The sequence below is a fragment of the Castor canadensis genome, chromosome 2 (genome assembly GCF_047511655.1).
Source record: "Castor canadensis chromosome 2, mCasCan1.hap1v2, whole genome shotgun sequence".
NCBI lineage: Eukaryota > Metazoa > Chordata > Mammalia > Rodentia > Castoridae > Castor > Castor canadensis.
In genome coordinates, this window is record NC_133387.1 from 134,963,066 (window position 1) to 134,983,997 (window position 20,932).

The window sequence follows — 20,932 nt, forward strand, 5'->3', positions numbered from 1 at the left end:
TTGCCTCTGCCAAAACACACACTCAGAGGAAGGTGAGAGGCTGAGGTTGAGGACAAACTTTTTCTTTAGTATTTAGCATTCTTTAGTATTTAACCATTCTGAAATCTAACTTTTTTTGGCAGGAGGGGGGCTGAGGGGAGGGCGGCACTGGGGTTTGACCTCAGGGCCTCACACTTGCTAGGCAGGCACTCTACCACTGAGCCACTCTACCAGCCTTGAAATCTAACCTTAAGCCATTGGTTACAGTGTATGTCCCAGAAAGGTCCCTGATTCCTCCCCTGCACCTGATTGAGCTTATGCCCATCTCAGTACATGTCATCCTGGAGCTCACTACTTTACACCTACCGGATCTAGCTTCTTCCTCATCAACACTTCAAAGTAGTGTTTTTTATGTAGCAAGTCAAATATGTACGTCATCTCGTTATATCTTCCGATGCCAGTGAGGAGACGCACCTGAGGGAAGGGTGCTTGCGTCAGCATCACCGGCAGTTTTAGGAGCCAGACCACTACCCCCCAACAGTTTGGTTACCTTCAGGTGCTAAGCTCCATGGGGAGAGGGGCTCATTGGCCAGGCTGCTGCCTCACTTCCCTCCCATGTACCCAGCAGGAGACTTCTCTGGAGAATTTGAATTTGGAAATGCCAGTGTCTGGGATGCCAGGCTGTTCCCTTTCTCTGTTGTCTGAATGTGAGACTATCAAGCTCTTTTCCGGGCAGGCTCCTCTTCCTTCCTGCCACTACTAATTTCAGTGGGCTATGATTTGCTCAGCTACCAGAAATCTGGGGAAGTATACAAGGCTTGAGTAGTCAATTCACAGATAAGAGGAAGATTTGAATTTTGGGGAGAAATGTAGCTGTCTTGGCGCTCTAGAAAAACTGTCCTGGCAAGAGAGTACAATGGCCCTGGAACATAGTGGGGACCCCTCTTGCTTTCTCCTCTGGAGCAATCACTTGATTATGACAGACATCAAAACTTGGAGTACAGGGCTGGGCTGCCCAGCTGTCAGGCAGGTATAGGAACCCAGAGGGGCAGAAGTCCCTGAGACCACAGTGGCTTTGAGTTGGCCCCCAGCCTATCTGGTGCCTGTCAGTCTGCCTCGAGTTGGAACGGCTACTCACTACCAGTCCATACTCCTCATTGGGGGCCAAGTGGTTGTCGGTGAGCATCCGAGCAGCTTGTAGGACTCTGATGATGCCCTCCACGTGGCACGTCAGGGTGAAGCACTGATGGGCCAGGATCAGGAGCTCTGTGGCTGGGTGGGTAGGACATTTGTAAGATGGAGCTGTGATCTGTGGCCAGCCACTGTTGACTTCTGCCTGACAAAGAGGGTGAAGGGACCTCGTAGAGAAGAGGTCTGTCTGGAGAGAGCTCTCTTACTTCTCTAGAGGCCTCATGAATGTGTTTAACATAGGAAAAGCAGAGGCAATCTAAAGTTCCGACAATAACGCGTGTGTGTGCGTGTGTATGCGTGTGTGTATTTCCGATACTTTGGTTTGAACTCAGGGCCTCGTACTTACTAGGCAAGCATTCTACCACTTAGTCACGCCACCAACCCTAACAATTTTAATCACATGAGAAATACTGTGTAACCACTGAGGTATATTGACTTCATAACATCATAAAAACTGTTAAGAGACAGAATATTCATAAAATAAACTATGAACATTATATACAGTGTAATGCCTTTTTGTGGTGCTGGGGACCCAACCCAAGGCCTTGCACATGCTAGGCAAGTGCTCTTCCACTGAGATACATCCCCACCCATTATAATGCCAGTTTTGAAAAAAAGAAACATAGAAACAGATCAGAGAAACCATACTACTGAATGCCTGTAATGAGCTACACATTGTGGAAAATGAGCAGACTTGGAAGTTATAGACTCACTTCAAATACCAGCTCCGTCACTCAACTATATTTTTTTATTATTACTATTATTTTTTTCTGGTGGTGCTGTGGATCAAACCCAGTGCCTTGCACACATTACGCTTGTCTTGAACTTGCTGTGTAGCCCAGGCTGGGCTTGAATTCATGATCCACCCGTCTCTTCCTCCCAAGTACTGGGATTATAGATATGTATACCATGTTCAGCTCAGCTATAAATTAATCAGTTACTCCAAGCTTCAGTTACCTCTCTTCTAAAATGGGGACAATAATACCCACTTTGCAGGGTAATACAGAGGTGATAAAGGCTATCTTTCTTTGTGTGATTAGATTTTAAGAGTACTCTACCATACCTTCTAAACATTCTTCAATGAACTTACAGCTTCCTACAAAGTACTTATAACCCATACTGTAGGGCTAGGTATCCAGACCAAGAACAAGGACTCAAGTCTAGTTTTGGAGGAAATATCCCAGAAGATCTTTTGGAGAAGTCTAGACACAAAACATGTAAGAAAAAGGCTCAGAACTTACTGCAGGACAGTTCCCCATGGGGAACAGAAGAAATCTTATCCAACAACTTCATGCCTACCAATGTACGGTCTTGACACAGAGCAGTCAGCTGAAGAAATGTCTGGTTTTCCTCTGCTGGGCTGAACATCTGCTTATGTCCTGCACAGAATGATGAGACAGGCACTGGATTTGCAAGAGACTTGGGAGAATGGCAAGAGTGTGGTGCCAGGAGGCCCACTCTGCTCAGGCCTGGGCATCAGCAAAAAATGCTGATTCAGCTTCCTCTGCAGCTTTCCCAATGCTGAGCCCAAAAGCCTTGGCCTACTGGTTATCTTATAGGGAAGAATTTCTTTAGTTCAGAGAGGGGCAGAGCTACTCTAAACATGGTAATAAAACAGTACAAAACAGTCAAACGTACAAACTGCCAATGAGCATACATCCAAATCCTTAAATGTTGGGAACCTGAAAATGGTGTCTGGGAGGTTAGGGGAGGCCTGGAGGGCAGGGCACCTGTTCCCTCTGATGGGGTCAGCAGCTCACGGGTCACCTCTTCAGCCACAAGCTCAGCCACAGTGTCTGGCTTGAGGCCCTGAGTGCTGATGAAGACCTGGGCTTGTTTGCATCGGTCAGGCTGCTGAGAGGCCAAGATTGTCCGCAGCATGGCCTCACCATCTAGGGAAGCAACATCTGTGTAGGAACACCCCAATTCCTGAAAGGAAGATAATTAAAAGCAAAGTAAAAGTCAAAGTTTTCTGAAATGCGATGTGGACAGATTCTAAGCTTAGAATCCTTCACCCTGGGCAAGAACCTTAGAAGAAGCAAGTAGTGTTTTCTAGTCCGCTGTACCATTTCACCAAAGTCAGATCCAAGCAGAAGAAAGGCCTGAGAAAACCTCTTGTTGAACGCTGATGTTTTTCAAACATTATGAAATGTAAGACACTGGAATAGAATGCAAGAGCCCCTTCCTTATTCCCACAGCAACAGCTAAACCCTCAATTTTCAAAGAAGTCTCAGTCTCACAGTCTTCTCTAGGGCAAAGGGCTTTAATGTTCAGCTTTATTTCTCTCATGCACTCCTGCATCCTGTCTCCCGAACCAGCACAGAATCAAAGATTCCTGGCTGCTCTGGCCCCTGTATTTATACTCTTTGCACTCCATATGGAATGCTCCACCAGTCACGAAGTAAAAATGAGATTTAGAAGGGACCCTCACGTTCAAATCATTTATAGATGAAAAGCCAGGGGCCCATGGAAGCAAAATAACTTGCCCTAGCTTTCCGGTTGGCTAAGCTGCAGGCAGGAGTCAAGTTGGCCTTTCAGAACTTGGCCTGCTGTCCTCCCCACTAATCCCTAAAGGTGAATTTATAGAGGCCGACATCCTCGAGAACTCTTTCAGGTCATGATTATCTGAAGGGCTGACACAGCAATGTCCAAAATCTACCTCCAATGTCCCCTCTCCCTTCCTCCCCTGCAGGGCTCCTCAACCGTGGAACATACCTTGGTAAGTTCATACAGGCAGAGGACCTGCCGGCAGTAGTTCTTCCCATTGAGGCATTTGCTTGTCAGAGTTTTCAGATTTGTCACCACTTCATCACTGGGGACCACCATCACAAATGACTGACTATCCAAGCTGGAAGCTGGAAGCAAACACAAGTCTGAGGGGGGGCTCTAGGTTAGCAGTATAAGGTGTCTCCCCATCTCTCTATGACTCCACCTCTCTGTGTGCACTGCACTACACTCCCAAGCTGGGACTATTTCTGACAGGGTCCCTTGTAAAAAACTTTTTTTTTTGGCGGTGGTACTGGAGTTTGGAATTAGGGCCTTGTACTTGCTAGACAGGTTCTCTACCATTGAGCTACATACACCGCCAGCTACCTCTTAAATTTTTTTAATGCCTTTTTCCAGGAAATCCCAGCCAGGGTTGCTTCAAAGACCTCCTACTACAAAAGACTCAAAGCCATCTAAGTGCTCTAGAGAGCAGCACCAAGATGCCTACCTGCCAGACTCCTCCACACATCCTCCCTCCCAGTCTTCCCTGTCAAGTAAGTTAGCAGATCTCGCTATTTCCAAAACATCTCTCCAGTCACTGCCCTAGTTCCAGCCTTCACCATCTTGCATCTAAGGGTCCATTTTCTGTCTCTTGCCAACCTCCCTCCTCCCTCAAGTCAATCTTCTACATACTCATTTCTAAAATGCAAACATACTTTAAAGGTATAGTAAAATTAAAATCCATTCCTTATTATAAAAAAAAAAAAAACACTTGGGCAGTATTTGGACGTATAGCTCAGTGGCAGAGGACTTTCCTAGCATGTGTAAGGTAATGAGTTCAATCCCCAGCACTGCAAAAATCAAACAAGAGCTTAGCCTGAAATATGACACACTCTCTTAATTTGATAAAGGACTTCTATTAGGAAAAAAAAAGTAGGATTCTTATGTAATACTTTTTGATGGCAAAACAAAATAGAAACATTTGAACGTACATCAATAAGCACTGTTAAATCATGGAAGAACTGTACAGTTGCAGAGAATGCTCTGTAGCCATTAGAAAGAAAGAGTCAATGCATATGTTCTGATAAGCAAAGATATAGATCAATATAATTTTTGTAAAAAATAAATACTGTATGTGCACTTGTGCCTGCATGTAGAAAGTAAGGCACACCACGCAAGTGAAAGAGCTGTTCTGGGGGACCTGATGGGGGTGGCACCGAATACACTTTTTACTTTACACACTTGTGAACTGTATTGTTTGTTATACTAAGCATGTTAAACTTCTGCATTTAAAGTAGGAAACATTATAAAAATATGCCTTAAAAACAAATGACATGGGGGTGGGGGCAGGGGGGAGAAATGACCCAAGCATTGTATGCACATATGAATAACAAAACAATAAAAAAACAAAAACAAATGACATGCAACTCAGACTGTCATTCCTATTCATCCTTCCCTGCAGGATTCAAGTCTAAGTCAGTCAGAATAGGCTCACTTCACCTTATCTCTCCCACTGAATTCAACATAAAATCCAGACCCAAGGCATGCAGTGACTACATGAGGACTCTGAAAAGTAAAATGGAGCAGGCAAATTGAAGATACTGAGAATGACCACTTCCTCCTCTTGTAACCTCCAGCCAGGCAGTGCTGCCTGAAACCAAGAACTGAACCCCGAGGGAGAGGGAGGGGAAGGGAGAGGAAAGGAGGGAAGATCACAATCTTCCACATTCTCTAGAATGTTCAAGCAAGCACAAGCAAAGGCATGCCTGGAAGAGAAGCCCTTTAGTGCCAGTTCAAGGGGTAGGAAAGGGAACTCCTGATGCCCCGGCACCCAAGCCAATGCTTAGCAGCGATAGTAGAGCTGCAATGGTAGCTGGAGTGAGTCAAAACTCAGAGATGGGAGTCTTCTAAGCAAAGAAGGTAGAGTAAATACCCTCTTGCCACCTGGCTCTGGAAGTGGACATAAGTCAAGTGTGTGAAGAGTACAGCAACTAAACCTCCAGATTTTGGTCAGAGGACTAAAAAGGGAAACCTTGGGAAATAGAAACTACCCTAGAAGAGGCTCAGGAAAACAAGCCAAAGGAGTTTTTATGAACTACAAGGCTCATTCCTAGGCTGTTCACATATGGATCTACCCTATTATACAAAATCCTCTGAGAACTGAATTAACCCAAGACCATGACACAGGTCTCATGCTGACCACTAGGTAGCATGCAGAAACAGGATGGATCTGGATAGCACTGCTGAGCAGACTGAACTGAGACCGGAACCACAGGTCACAGAACATCAGCCTGTACCTAACCAGATCTGCTCAAAAACATCAATATTCTTTACAAGATGTAAACAAGACCCAGAGTTTCACAGATTATATTTAAATAATAAGCTATATGTCCAGGATGCAACCCAGAAATTTACTCAAGTATACAAAAAAACAGGAAAATCTCAACTCCCCTGAAAAAAAGACAAGAAATGGCTGCCAGCATTAAAATAGCACATGCATTAAAGTTATCTGACAAAAGATGTCAAGGCACCCATTACATCAATGTCACAATAAGCAACAGTATATGCTTGAGACAAACTGAAATGTAGCAAAGAAACACATCAAAAAATAGCTACAAAGAAAATGGCAATTAAAATTATAAAAATAAAGACAATTCACAGAGTGGAAAGGACAGAGGAGAAGTTCTGTGAAATGAAAGATAGATCAACAGAAATTATCCAATCTGAACAACAGAAAAAAAAAAAAAGAAGACTGAAAAAGAAAAGCTGAGCATGGCGTCAGTGGCTCACACCTGTAGTCCTAGCTACTACTAAGAGGTAGAGCTCAGGAGAAGCACAGTTCGAAGCCAGCCCCAGACAAACAGTTTGTAAGAGCCTTTCTCGAAAATACCCAACACAAAATAGGGCTGGAGTAGCTTAAGTGGTAGTTCAAATCCCAGTACCACGCGGTGGGGGTGGGGAAGCCTTGGAGATTTGAGAGAGAAAAAATACTCTAAATTAATAACATTAAAGTTCTAGAAGAAGGAGAAAGGGTATGGTGTTTTAAAAAATTTCCAAATACTTCAGCCAGGTATAGTGGCACGCCTGTAATCCCAGCACTTGAGGGTAAGGCAGTAGGAGTGAAGCCTGAGCTACATAGTGAGTTCAAGACCAGCTGGATTACACAGCAAGACCTGTTTAAATTTAAAAAAAAAAAAAAAATATATATATATATATATGTATGGCTGAACACCTCCCAAGCTTGATGAAATATGTAAACTTACATTTGGAGAAGCTCAGTGAGTCCCAAATAGAATAAACCTAATGAAATACAACCCAAAAAGTCTTTAAAGCAACCAAAGAAATAGGCACTATATAGAAGTGAACAATGACTGAAATGACTACAGATTTTTCATGAAGGCCAAAAATAAAACAAAAGCAATTTTCTATACCCAGCAAAACCATTCTTCAAAAATTCCCAGCTGAAGAAAAAATGATGGAAGAAAAAAAAATGAGGTTCAATCCCCAGTATCGCAAAAACAAAACAAGCAATAAAAACAAGAAGAACTAAGAATCTGTTACTAGTAAAACAGTTCTAAAAGAATTATTGCCGGGCACCAGTGGCTCACACCTGTAATCCTAGCTACTCAGGAGACAGATCAGGAGGATCACGGTTCGAAGCCAACCTAGGAAAATAGTCCGTGAGACCCTATCTTGAAAATACCCATCCCAAAGAAGGGCTGGTGGAGTGGCTTAAGGTATAGGTCCTGAGTTCAAGCTCCAGTACCACAAAAAAAAATTACGGAAGAAGACCTTCAGACAGAAACAAAAAGAAACCAAAAGGAAACTTGAGATATAAGGAATGGGAAAAAAAACAAGAAAAGTTTTAGGCATATGAGTAAATGTAATCTGTCATACTCCTCTAGAGTTTTTAAATATATGTTTTTCTGTAAAGCAAAAAATTAAAGCATTGTTTGAAGGATTTTCAAAGTATGGAGATGTAATATAAGACAATGAGGATGTAAAGGGAGGATATAAAGGATCCTATTTGGTTAGTAAGGTTTCCACAGTTCAGTTGAAGTAGTAAAATATTCTAAGTACACTGAAGAATGTATACTGCAATCCTTAAAGCAATCAATTAAAATATTAAATGATATGTAGTCAAAATCACAATGAATTAAGATGGAACACCAAAAATAGTTCAAATAATCCAAAAGGCAGGGAAGAAAAGGGTTCCTCAAAACCACAAACGACTAAACCTCACCTAAGATACAAAAGATAACCTCAACAGTCCTAAATTATGAAAGGAATTGAATTCATAGTGTAAAATCTAAAAATAGATCTCAAAAAAAATCTCCAGGTTCAGATGGTTTTACTGGTGAATTCTACTAAGCAGTTAAAGAAATAACACAAATTTCACACAATGTTTTCCAAAAAACAAAAGAGGGGATACTTCACAACTCATGAAACCAGCATTACCCTAATAATCAAAAAAAGGGACAAAAACAGTATTAAAAAAAGATTACAAGGACTGATAACCAGAATATATAGGGAACTTAAAAAACTAAATTCTCCCAAAACTAATGAACCAATAAAGAAATGGGCAAATGAACTAAACAGAACTTTCTCAAAAGAAGAAATTCAAATGGCCAAAAAACACATGAAAAAATGCTCACCATCTCTAACAATAAAGGAAATGCAAATTAAAACCACACTAAGATTCCACCTCACCCCTGTTAGAATAGCCATCATCAGCAACACCACCAACAGGTGTTGGTGAGGATGCGGGGGAAAAAGGAACCCTCTTACACTGTTGGTGGGGATGTAGACTAGTACAACCACTCTGGAAAAAAATTTGGAGGCTACTTAAAAAGCTAGACATTGATCTACCATTTGATCCAGCAATACTACTCTTGGGGATATACCCAAAAGAATGTGACACAGGTTACTCCAGAGGCACCTGCACACCCATGTTTATTGCGGCATTATTCACAATAGCCAAGTTATGGAAACAGCCAAGATGCCCCAGCACTGACGAATGGATTAAGAAAATGTGGTATCTATACACAATGGAATTTTATGCAGCCATGAAGAAGAACGAAATGTTACCATTCGCTGGTAAATAGATGGAATTGGAGAACATCATTCTGAGTGAGGTTAGCCTGGCCCAAAAGACCAAAAATCGTATGTTCTTCCTCATATGTGGACATTAGATCAAGGGCAAACACAACAATGGGATTAGACTATGAGCACATGATAAAAGCGAGAGCACACAAGGGAGGGGTGAGGATAGGTAAGACACCTAAAAAATTAGCTAGCATTTGTTGCCCTTAACGCAGAGAAACTAAAGCAGATACCTTAAAAGCAACTGAGGCCAACAGGAAAAGGGGAACAGGTACTAGAGAAAAGGTTAGATCAAAAAGAATTAACCTAGAAGGTAACAACCACGCACAGGAAATCAATGTGAGTCAATGCCCTGTATAGCTATCCTTATTTCAACCAGCAAAAACCCTTGTCCCTTCCTGTTATTGCTTATACTCTCTCTACAACAAAATTAGAAATAAGGGCAAAATAGTTTCTGCTGGGTATTGAGGGGGTGGGGGAGAGAGGAAGGGGGCGGAGTGGGTGGTAAGGGAGGGGGTGGGGGCAGGGGGGAGAAATGAACCAAGCCTTGTATGCACATATGAATAATAAAAGAAAAAGAAAGAAAGAAAAAAAAGATTACAGATCAATATTCCTCATGTCCTCATGAATAAAACAACAAAATCCTCAACTAAATAGCAAATCAATTCCAGCTGGATATCAAAAAGATTAATGCTCTAGAATCAAATGGAGTTTATCCTGGGAATGCAAGGCTGGCTCAATATTCTAAAATCATTAATGTGATCAGATGGATAGATACAGGAAAAAGAGGACAAAATTCCACATTGATTCATGATAAAAATGCTCTTTAAACTAGGAGCAGAAAGGAATGTCCTCAACATGATAAATCATATCTTCAAAATCCCCACAACTAGCTGGGCACAGTGGCTCAAGCTTGTAATCTTAGCTATTTGGAAGGCAGAGATTGGGAAGATTGAGGTTAAAGGCCAGCCTGAGCAAAAAGCTCTTAAGACCCCATCTCAATCAATGGCTAGGCACAGTGGCACGTATGCCTGTCATCCCAGCTATGTGGGGAAGCGCAAATAGGAGGATCACAGTACCGGCTGGCTTAGGCATAAAGTAAGACCCTATCTCAAAAGTATCTAAAATGGGCTGGAGACATGGCTCACATGGTAGAGCACCTGCCTATCAAGTGTGAGGCCTGAGCTCAACCCCCAGCACCACCAAAAAACCCCAGCAACCCCCACAGCTAATATAATATGTAATAGAAAAAACCCTAAAGCTAGTATCATATGTAATAATGAAAGACTGAGTTCTTTCCTCATAAGATCAGGAATAAGGAAAGCATGCTCATTCTCACCCCTCCTATTTAACATAGTACTAAAAGGCCTAGGCAGTGCAATAAAGCAAAAACAAGAAATAAAAGGCATGTATGGGCAGGGGGTAGTAAAACTGTATTTGCAGATGACATTATTGTCCATATAGGAAATCCCTGAGAATCTCTACGAAAACTAAAGGTTAATATAAAAATCTCTCTTGTTCCTTCTTTTCCTCCCTTTAGTTTTTAGTGCTAGGGCTTGAACCCTGGGGTTTTGCATATGCTGGGCAAGTGCTCTGCCACTGAGCTACATCCCCAGCACTCCCCTATCAATGTAAAATTGAAGGCATATTTGCAAAGAATAAATTCAAGCAAACTAGTTATGTCGGATTCCCTCTAACTCTGATACATAAGCAAGTTGAAATCAGTGAGTGGGTTAATTACCAGGAAAAAAGTTGCTGTCCCCTTAACTTAGTGTAATTATTATGCCACACTGAACCTTTCCTTCTTGGAGCAAGTACCAACAGTGCCATTTGGAACTCAGGCTCATGTGACCTCCTTTACTTACTGCTGTGGACTTTCCTTAGAGGAATGCCAGGCTCCTCCTCTTCCTCAGGCAGCTCAGCACCTTGTAGGAGAGCACGGATCTCTGGGTGCAGGTCATCCACACTGGCCTCCCCTGAGGCCAGAGCTCTGCAATGTAACACCAAGGCCACATCTCGGTTATAGAAATGAAAGTACCGGCACACTCTACTTGCTTCATGTACACAGCCATCATCCAGTAGGTGCCCAATCAAAAAGTTTAGTGAATCCTGCTCCTTCCGATCCAATCTATTCTCACATGCCTCTCTGGATGGAAGGCCATTAAGTTCTAAGTATTTTGACGTGTTCAGAACAGCCAATTTGGAGAAGGAAAACTCACTGCCTAAGCTATCAAAGGAAAGTTCACCACTAGTTGAGATCTGTCGAGAAAATCTAGGCTCTGTTTCCTCTGGATTCCCTCTGAGGAGGTTGTGCTGGGTGATGCGGCAGACCCAGATCTGTTTCTCCAGCTCCTCCAGCTTGTCCAAGGGCACTGGGTCCTCCTGTGCAAGCCAGTGTCCTGCCAGGGTAAGCAGCAGATGGCGTTCCTCAATGCTGCTTTGTCCTACTGTATCCTCACAGGCCATAAGGGCCTGGGTGGAGAAAAAGGAAGAAGCTGCTTTGTTTGAAATGACATTTTTCTTAAAATTCTCGTGGCATTTTTTCCAGAAGTCAATTCTTGCTTGTTTCAGGGACCACTGTGCGATGTGTTTTAGTGTCTGCATTTCCTGCATTATCTGTGAAATTCAACAAAGCAAATTTTAGGCTTTCCTCGATAAAGAAGTATTACAAATGTTAATGTTCCCTAAGTACACCATATTTGCTAAAACCAAATCAAACTGGAGAACATGAGATTTGGCTACAGACAACATGGATATTTTATCTGGAAAGTTAAGGTAGCAAAAACAATTTTCAATTTATCTAACTGAATGAGGTTCCAGAGGAAGCCACCTTATATTTAACTCTATTCAAAGGAAAATAGTTGGAGTACATCTTCAAGCAACACACTTTAAAAGCAAACATCCTTCAATAATGAACATCCAAAGGTAAAAGGCCTCATCTCCTATAAATTGTATCTTATTTGGTTCTCTGGTTTATGCTGCTTTAAAAAACTAAGACTTTAACTTAAAAGACTAATGATACCTCTTCAATAACCAGGCTGTCCATAGGTAACTCAGCTAATTCTGCTACTCTCCTGGCCAATGCAAACTGTCCATCTGTCTGCAGTCTTTCCAAAATGGATCTGCATTCATGCTGAAAATTCTCAATGCTGTAGCTGGTAATAATTACATGATTAATGGCTATGGATGTATCCTTCAAAATCTGGCTAAGGACATACAACTTCTTCACATCTGGACCTGTGCCAAATAAAGGAGGATATAAACATTTAAACAAGAAAATACTGCTATGGTATTTTATGAGTAACAAATATTAGGAGGAAATGCATGCTTAACATACTAATTTGAGTAAAGGAAAAACAAAAACATTATCTTTCTAATTTGATTGACAGAAGCCATAAATTGTTCTTTATATACCAAAGATGCCAAAAAATGGCTCTAGAAAATCCTTTGTAGTAAAGTCTGGCTGAACTTGTCTATCCTATTCTAAGAAGTATTAGAGATTAGGATCTGAACTCAATCTAGACATTTGACTTTATATAAAAGGGCAGAGGTTGATGGCCTACAAAGTAGTAAGAATGCAGTAATCTTAGGAAGATTTTAGCCATTCACTTAGGCTAGGCCAACCTCTCTCTGGATTTTGCTCTTGATCAGATTTGTACAATCAGTCATTTGTCCAATGTAGCCATCTTGTGGATCAAGACACAGAAATGTGTAGGACAATTTAAACTGAAGCTGGCTAGCACCACTGTGTTAAGAATGCTCCTTCTGATAGCTACTTACTTACTCAGGGAGGCCCAGCTGAGTTCTTCCTGATGTCCTGGAAATTATACTAGCAACATGCAGATTTCTCAGTTGGGCCAGGTGCATGCCTGTAATCCCAGCTACTTGGGAGGCAGAGGCAGGAGGATCATGACTTCAAGGTTGGCCCAGGAGAAGTTAGACAGACTTTATTTCAAAACCAAAAGTGCAGGGAGCATAGAGTGCTTCCCTAGCATGTGGTAGTTTGCTTAGTATGTACAAAGCCCTGGGTTCAATCTCCAGTGCCAAAAGAAAAAAAAAAAAATTCTCGGCTGGGCATGATTGCGCAGCATGCACCACTGTAATCCCAACATTCAGGAGGATTTTGAGTTTGAGATCAGCCTAAACTACATAGTCAGTTTGAGGCCAGCCTGGGCTACAAAGTAAAGTCCTGTCTCAAAAAAAAAAAAAACCCCATAATTTACATGAATAAAAGTACTACAGTAATGGTTAACAAAGTAGCTAATCCTAGTAATTATTCAAAGATAGATTAACAATAGCAAACAACAGGAAATTCATTCTAAGAAAATGAAAATTATTACAGATCAATGCAGGCAGCTCTCTGTCCATTTGGTCTGCACAGTAAACAACTACATCTTGTATTACTACATTTTAGAAATACCTCTCTTTCCCTCTAGTCATTAGACCGGCAGCCTACAACATTTGGCATGGAACCCCACATTCTGTCAGTGTTCTGTGCAAATTTGAGCTTTCCAACTAAACATTTGTGAGTTTAAATGTGACAGTATAACCTTAGCAGTGAAAATGTCAGAATCTAGTATAAAGGAATAACATTATCAGTCAGCAAAAACTTAATATTATCAAACAACTGGAAAACAGTAGGCAATATTAGTTTGATTTAATCTGCAACAAGCTTAGAGAATGCCAACATCTGAAGGAATCTGCAGAAAAATAAGCACAATTTGTCTCTGAAACATTTTAAATGAATTATGCATTCCTGAAATACGGTTTGTAACACTAAGCAATGATGACATATGAAGACTGCTTTCTGAAGAAAAGGATGGTAGTAATGTGTTAATGTAAAGGCCTGCTGAGGGGAAATGATGCTAGATAACAACTGCTTAGAATGAGAACAATGGTTGTATTATTTATGTCAGGTGCTCTAGTGTATGTTTTTGAACTGTTTTAACCCAAATTTGAAGTTATAAATAACCTCTTTATGCTCAGTAACAGACTATAAATATGTTATCCATCATAGGCATTTCAATATTCTTAATTGCCCTCCTAAAAGATTTTCAAGATTAAGGAAGCTAACTTTTTAAGAGCAACTTCAAGATAAGGATTGTCTTACCATCACAGAAGAGATCCTCTGCTCCACCAAACAGTTCTAAAAGCTTCCCTAGCTCATACTGGGTCTGACACTGCTGTGGCATGAGCTTCAAAAGGAAACACACCTGATCCTTCAGCCATGTGGCAGGTAGAATAGGGAGGACACTGGTAGCTTCTGTGTCAAGCTATAAAAAACAAAAAGGGCTCAGAGAAAGAAAGAATTAAAACCTTCAAATTTGGGAACAGGAACGCTAAGATACCCCTAAAAGTGACTTCTTGCCAGACACCAGTGGCTCACGCCTGTAATCCTAGCTACTTGGGAGGACAGTAGTTCAAGGACAGTCTGGGCAAATACCTTGTGAGATCCCATCTCCAAAAATAATCCTAGCAAAATGGACTGGAGGTGTGGCTCAAGCTGTAGAGCACGTGCTTTATAAGGATGAGCCCTGAGTTCAAACTCCAGTTCCCTCCCCATTCTCCTCCCCAAAAAAGGTGACTTCCTATCACCTAAATAGTAAGGACCAGTGAACAGGCCCACAGGGCAACTTTGCCCTCTCTCCTTGTGGGAAGTCCTGGTGCAGAGGGTTGCGTGTATGAAAGTCTAGAGTCCTAAAGACTAAATGCCAACTCTGAAGTTCATGTGTGTAAGTTTCCCCCAGTTAGTGATCATCAAATTAATACCCTATGAGTTGCTGTGAAATTAACCAAACATGTTTCACTTGGCAGTTTTATTTTAGAATGGGATTGAGGCCTGCCCTTGAGTCCAGGTTTTACACTCATATTATGAAGACCTCTTAGAAAGACTTGCTTACCACTGCTGAGCTGGTTTTATTGAGTACTTTGCTTATAGTTTACATTCTCATTCAAGAATGATTTCAGTTAAGAAGCCTGAATTTATATCATGTCAATCACATTTCAAATATGAATAGGAAGATGTCTCCATGTAGCAGGCTGAATTTCCATAGAAGGTGTGGCAAAGGTATCCAAGACACTGCACCCAAGACTAAGAGGAGTGATGTTTTCCCACAGGATGCTTCTTTTGTCACTTCACTCCTGATTTTTACTTGGCCCCTTGCTTTGTATTCACTTTTTGAAGACTAACATTTGATACTTAAAGTCACTGCAGTTTCATAGTTCACTCCAGACTTCATACAGCATAATCAAAACATAATGGGCCTCTCAGTGGGATAAAAATTTAAATTCCTGGTTTCAAAAACTGAATATCTTATGTAGATAGGCATCAAAAACTTGTAATTTGTTAGCTCTGTGCCCTGTACTGGGATAGGCCCTAGTCTTAACTGAAGACCTCTGCAAACGTCTGCTCATACTGTAAGAAGACACTTCAAAGTAAGTCTAATATGCACAGAGGCTTTCTGGCTGTGATACAGATCTTCAGAAGTACACTATTCCCTCAAGTGGAATGCCCAGTACTGTTAAGATCTTAAGTTAAGGGCTAGGGGTTTGTTCAAGTGGTAGAGTGATTGACCAGCATGTCTAAGGCTAGGTTCAATCCCCAGCATGGCAAAAAAAAAAAAAAAAAAAAGAGAAGATCTTAAATTAAGAAATAATTTATACAGAACATGTATCCAAAAGTCAGACTGGCAGAGGATACCAAGGGAGGAGGCAAAGAAGGAAAAAGTCAGTGAATAATAATGAAGTACATCACATCCATGTAGGAATAAGACAAACGGAAACATGACGAACACTGTTAAACAACACAGAATGGGGAAAAAGGCAAGGAAGTACAGTGGAGGAAGGTTACATCCCTGTAAGCAAAATGCATGCACAGGTATAATACCAAGGCACTGGTATAATAAAACCTCCCAATGAACAATGATCAGACACCTAAGCAAAGAAGGACAAGAATGAAAATCAAGACCATATTAAGGGGAGGTCACTAACAGGAAAGCGAGAAAAGAAGTAAAGAAGGTGAATATACTTAATGTACTTTCCATAAAAGAATAAATACAGAATTTTAAAACCTGCTGAAATCACCATAAGAAGAGGACTAAGACAGAAAGGAGAAAATGGATGAACCAATTTGGAATACAATATAATATGTGGAAATATAATGAAACTCCCTGTATAGCTATCTTAAAAATGACTTTTTTCAAAAATGGAGAACAGGAAGGCAAACAGGTCCTGTCTGGGGGTTGGCACCAGTGTGTATGGGAGATATAAGGAAAGGGTGTAGGAGGTGAGTGTGGTGGAGATACTATGCACTCATGTATAAAAATGGAAAAATGAGACCTGCTGAAACTATTCTAAGAATGGGGGAAGGGGAGATAAAGGAGAATGATGGCAGAGGTAAATTTAACTAACATATATTGTAAGCACTTTTATAGGTGTCACAATGTACCTCCAGTACAACAATATAAAAAAAGGAATAATTTATAAAATCCTATGTCACATTACTGCTATCTTCTTATAGCTACTTGAAATTTCCTTCTCTACTCTCTTTCCTAGTTATATATGGTCCTACCTGTCCATTTCTCATCCTCTTCTCTTAATATTCAATAAGGTTACCTGCTCCCCCGTGTTCAGAATATGGGGGTTTTCCTATGTTGACCAGGCTGGTCCTGAACTTCTGGCTCAAGTGATCCTCCCATTCAGCCTCCTGAGTATTGAACCCAGCTTACTGGCTATCTTAAAGGAAGACCATTTTGCTTCTGGCGCCTCTCCCTCCTTGTAAACTATTTAAGAAGATAGCCATAATCATCAGGCACCAGTGCCTCATGCCTATAATCCTAGATACTCAAGAGACAGAGATCAGGGGGACTGTGGTTTGAAACCAGCCCCTGACAAATAGTTTGTGAGACCTATTTTGAAACTACCCAACACAAAACAGGGCTGGCAGAGTGGCTCAAGTGGTAGAGCACCTACCTAGCAAGTATAAGGCCCTGACTTCAAACCCCAGTACCACGTTTAACCATGACAATGATAGATAACTAGGAGGCAGCTCATTTTTAACTAGTATTCCTGCTTAGACACTGTTACCAAATATTTTCTATAGCTCTCTGACTAGACTTTGATTGTTAGAAGGGCCAAAAGTTATTATGTCTATTCTTTTTCCCTTTCTCTGTTTTTTTTTTTTTTTAGGTTGGGGGTTCTTTCCCACCACCCCATATATATATATATATATATATATATATATACACACACACACACACACACATACCAGGCTGACCTCAAACTCACTCTGTAGTCCAGGCTGGCCTCAAACTTATATCTTCTTCCCTCAGCCTCCTGAGTGCTGAGAGCAACACTGTGCCTGGCTAATGTGTCTACTCTTGATTCTTTATCCTGTTGAGTGTTCTTATTGAAATCAGCTGGGATTGGGGTATTCATCCTTAGTCTTTACTTAATTACTTGTTTATCTAACTCTGTTGCTCGAAGAAAAGGGAGTACCATGAGCATATGATGGGAACTAGAAACTACATGGAAGTAAAGGGCTGAGATGAAGATGGGAAGAGTTGTACTCTTCTCAGCAGGAGGCCAGAGCAGGGGCAGTGAGGAAAAAGATGATACCTAGGAGTGCCCAGGCCACAGAGAATAGCAAGATGAGGAAATTCATATGCCTTTTCTTTTTTTTTTTTTTTTTTTTTTTGCAGAGCTCAGAAATATTTTATTTGTAGAGAATTTAGTTGGAGAAAAGAGAAGAGAAAAACTGAATATTGGAGAATGCAGGGGGACCTGGAAACTGGTGATCCTCCACATGCCTACTTTCTGTGATTCAGGAATCTCAGCCATAGTCAAATAACTGATTCACTCTATTCAAATATATAACCTTTAAACTTTTATTTAAAGTTAACACTAATGTGACTTAGAGCCAAAGCCTGCACTGAAGTTCCCCTGATATATTTATTTGTTAGGTAGAAGGTGCACACTTTGTTTACCAATAGCACTTTTGGGGTGCCCCACGCAGGACTAAAGTATATTCTCTCTCTTCTCTTAAAACCTCATCATTTTTCCATAAAGTTAATAAGCTTAGCATCCTAAACAGGCCTGAACTGAATATTCAAAGAGATAAATCCTGGAACTGACCACATGGCTCAGCATTATTTGGACAGGGACTGCCACAAGTATTGATGAAAACACTGTTGTTTTCTTTCACAGTGACTGAAGCAGTATTGAACACTAGTACTGCTGGGGTTCTTCCTAGATGAGCGTACTACTCCTGTCCTGTTTTAGGCTCTACAGCAGGACAATGATCTCTGATTAATGAATACTTGGCAGTAGCACCAGGATGCAGTAGCATGTTTCATGAAATTTCTGTTCATGGCAACTGGTGAGGTCATTGGGACTCCTTCCATTGCTTCTCCATTTCTGGAATCTCTGGACTTAGTCTGAATCATGCCACATAACCATTAATCTCTTGCTGCTCCATCCCAACTACTAGCAGACAACAGGCAAAGCCAACCAATTTCAGGTCAGTAAGAAAGAGCTCTGTAACTCCAACTTACAGTTTCAAGGCTCTTTTGGAACTCCAGAAGTTTAACTTTGGCATCCTTATAATTCTTGAAGAACATACACAATTTATACATCTCCATCATCAACAGTAATGGGGAATCCTTTGAGAAAGAGTTTGAAATTAGAAAATCTTGAACTTAATATTTTCTCAATGAATAATGCCAAATAAGAGAACATTAAGTGCTATTAATAATAGCATCACAGCAGAATTAAGTCATAGATATTAAAAAGAAGGGAAGATCATATTTCTTTTTCCTTTTGGGAAAAAAGATACTCAGGCCAGGTGCAAGTGCTCAACAAAATCATTGTCTCTATTCCGCACCAGCTGCACACGCTAGGAGACATTCCACTAGGTGGCGACATGGTATTTCTAATATGCACTCCTCGAAAACGGGCTCTAGTGACCCTATCCCCTGCCTATTACCTTCAACTGGAGCTCCTCGGTGGGAGGACAGAGGTTTTGGACTGGAAAGTATGAATCTGAACTACAAGTACACTGCTTACTAAGGTACTTTGTGTCCTTGGGTGGGTTAAGTTCTGTGAGCATTAGTTTATTAATCTGTAAAATGAGGGTAATGCCACTTCATAATATCTTCACACATGATATCTTTGCATAGGAATACTGTGAGAACTTGCTAAAATGATGTATGAAAAACACTTTACTAAGCCAGGCGCCAGTGTCTCACACCTGTATTCCTAGCTACTCAGAAGGCAGAGATCAGGAGGATTGTGGTTCAAAGCCAATCTAGGCAAATAGTTCTCGAGACCAACCCATCACTCACTCACTCACTCACTCACTCACTCACTCACACACACACACACACACACACACACACACACACACAAAAACAGTTGGTGGAGAGGCTTGGGTGTAGGCCCTGTGTTCAAACCCCAGTACCACAAAACAAAAAAACCAAAAAACCCACTATACTAAATAAATGGTATGCCTGGGATGTTTCTCAGTGGTGAAGTGTTTGCCTAACATGTGCAAGGCCCTGGATTCAATATCCAGCACAGAAAAGAAAAAAGAAAAAAAAATGGTAGTTCTATTACTATTATCATCCATTGTTTGCTGGGAAAAAAAAATATCTAGGTATGAGAATAAGAAAACAAAGGATATGCTGAAGTGACCCTCTTAAGCTCAGGAAAGAATCACTACCTTAAGAAAAAGTTGGAAACCTCGGATGAGAGTTTTACTCTTCTGCCTTGATAATAATGTTCTCCAGATGATGGAAAGGTCCTCAAGATCCCATGTATGGTTCTTTATTGAGCCCTGAATGTGTCCCACTGCTTCAGCTGCAACACTATCTTCCACAGAAGTAATGATCCAAACGCAGAGACAAGGGATAACACTGGCATCCTGCCACAGGATAAGAAAATTTCAAAATAAAATAAGCAGTACTGGATTACCTAACAAGTATACAAATGAATATTTTCTTTAAAAAAAAGTCAACTCAGTTAAAATGGCATGAAAAGTTTCCAAACATGACACAATTTATAACAAACCAAGGGACTGTAGTGTGTGGCTGGCCAAAGGGCCAAGAAGACAGAGCGGGAATATTTGTGGAAGAGAACAGGACTGCCCTCCACTGATCTGCTGATTAAGGGACCATGTGGAATATTCCCTCTTCTGCTCAAGAAGATGCTACAGAAGTAGTGGTGGTCTGCCCACCAATGTGTCCTTCTTGACTTTCTTGTGACTGCCAACCAGAAACCAAGGTTCTCATCACTTCAGTTCACTGAACATCAAGCCCAAACAAGTACACAAATGGCTGAGAGCCTAAGCTACAGAAGCATAAAAGGTTTTGGTGACCTTGGAAACATGCTGGAGCACCCACTTCTGATTATCAGCTTTCTCTGTCCCTCAGCACTTTTTTTCTGTTGCTCTCTAGGTCCTTAATTTAGGCTTCTCATAACTCTCACCTGGAGACATGAGGCCAGGACACTGAGGATAGGGGCCTGCCGTTTCACTGCCTCAGCCAGGAGCCAGTGCCAGGAGTCTGGCTCCTCTGAGCACTGGAGCAGAACTGCAAAGACATCAGTCATCTCTTCTTTGTTTTTCTGGAGTTCCTGGGGGAGGTTGTTGTAGACTTGATCACTGTCCTCTCTAGAGGTGAACACTGATGGCAAGTTCTCAAGAGCCAGTGTTAAGTGGTCTTGAAGGACTGGGCTGAAGTACTGGAGAAGGGATTTCACCTAGAAAGTGTATTAGATAATTGAAATAGACACTTCATTTTCCATTTCAGCTGGAGCTGAATATGATATAGAAAAGCACAGGCAAAATTATTCTTTCTCACCCCAAACTCTATTGGAAGTGACCATATAATTTTACAAAGTGACCTGCTGTTTTTTTAAAAGGATCATACTATGCAGCCTAGGTTGGCTCGGGTCAAAC

At 41.2% G+C, this 20,932-nt stretch overlaps 1 protein-coding gene across 12 annotated transcripts in view; it reads right to left on the bottom strand.

The window, feature by feature from the left end:
- Nucleotides 1-20,932, bottom strand: part of Spg11 (SPG11 vesicle trafficking associated, spatacsin) — a 75,938-nt gene that overhangs the window by 4,830 nt on the left and 50,176 nt on the right. For 3 of the 12 annotated variants that reach the window (XM_074065858.1, XM_074065863.1, XM_074065865.1), the window contains 11 exons: nt 20,461-20,733; nt 19,697-19,897; nt 18,531-18,638; nt 14,090-14,252; nt 12,002-12,216; nt 10,845-11,595; nt 3,886-4,025; nt 2,853-3,099; nt 2,412-2,549; nt 1,118-1,251; nt 346-453 (listed from right to left, as the gene is read on the bottom strand). In XM_074065858.1, coding sequence (XP_073921959.1) covers nt 346-453; nt 1,118-1,251; nt 2,412-2,549; nt 2,853-3,099; nt 3,886-4,025; nt 10,845-11,595; nt 12,002-12,216; nt 14,090-14,252; nt 18,531-18,638; nt 19,697-19,897; nt 20,461-20,733 — 2,478 coding nt within the window. Of the gene's footprint in view, nt 1-345; nt 454-1,101; nt 1,252-2,411; nt 2,550-2,852; nt 3,100-3,885; nt 4,026-10,844; nt 11,596-12,001; nt 12,217-14,089; nt 14,253-18,530; nt 18,639-19,696; nt 19,898-20,460; nt 20,734-20,932 lie in introns of those variants that run through there. The other 9 variants (XR_012445440.1, XM_074065862.1, XM_020163744.2 and 6 more) reach the window with 8 other exon arrangements.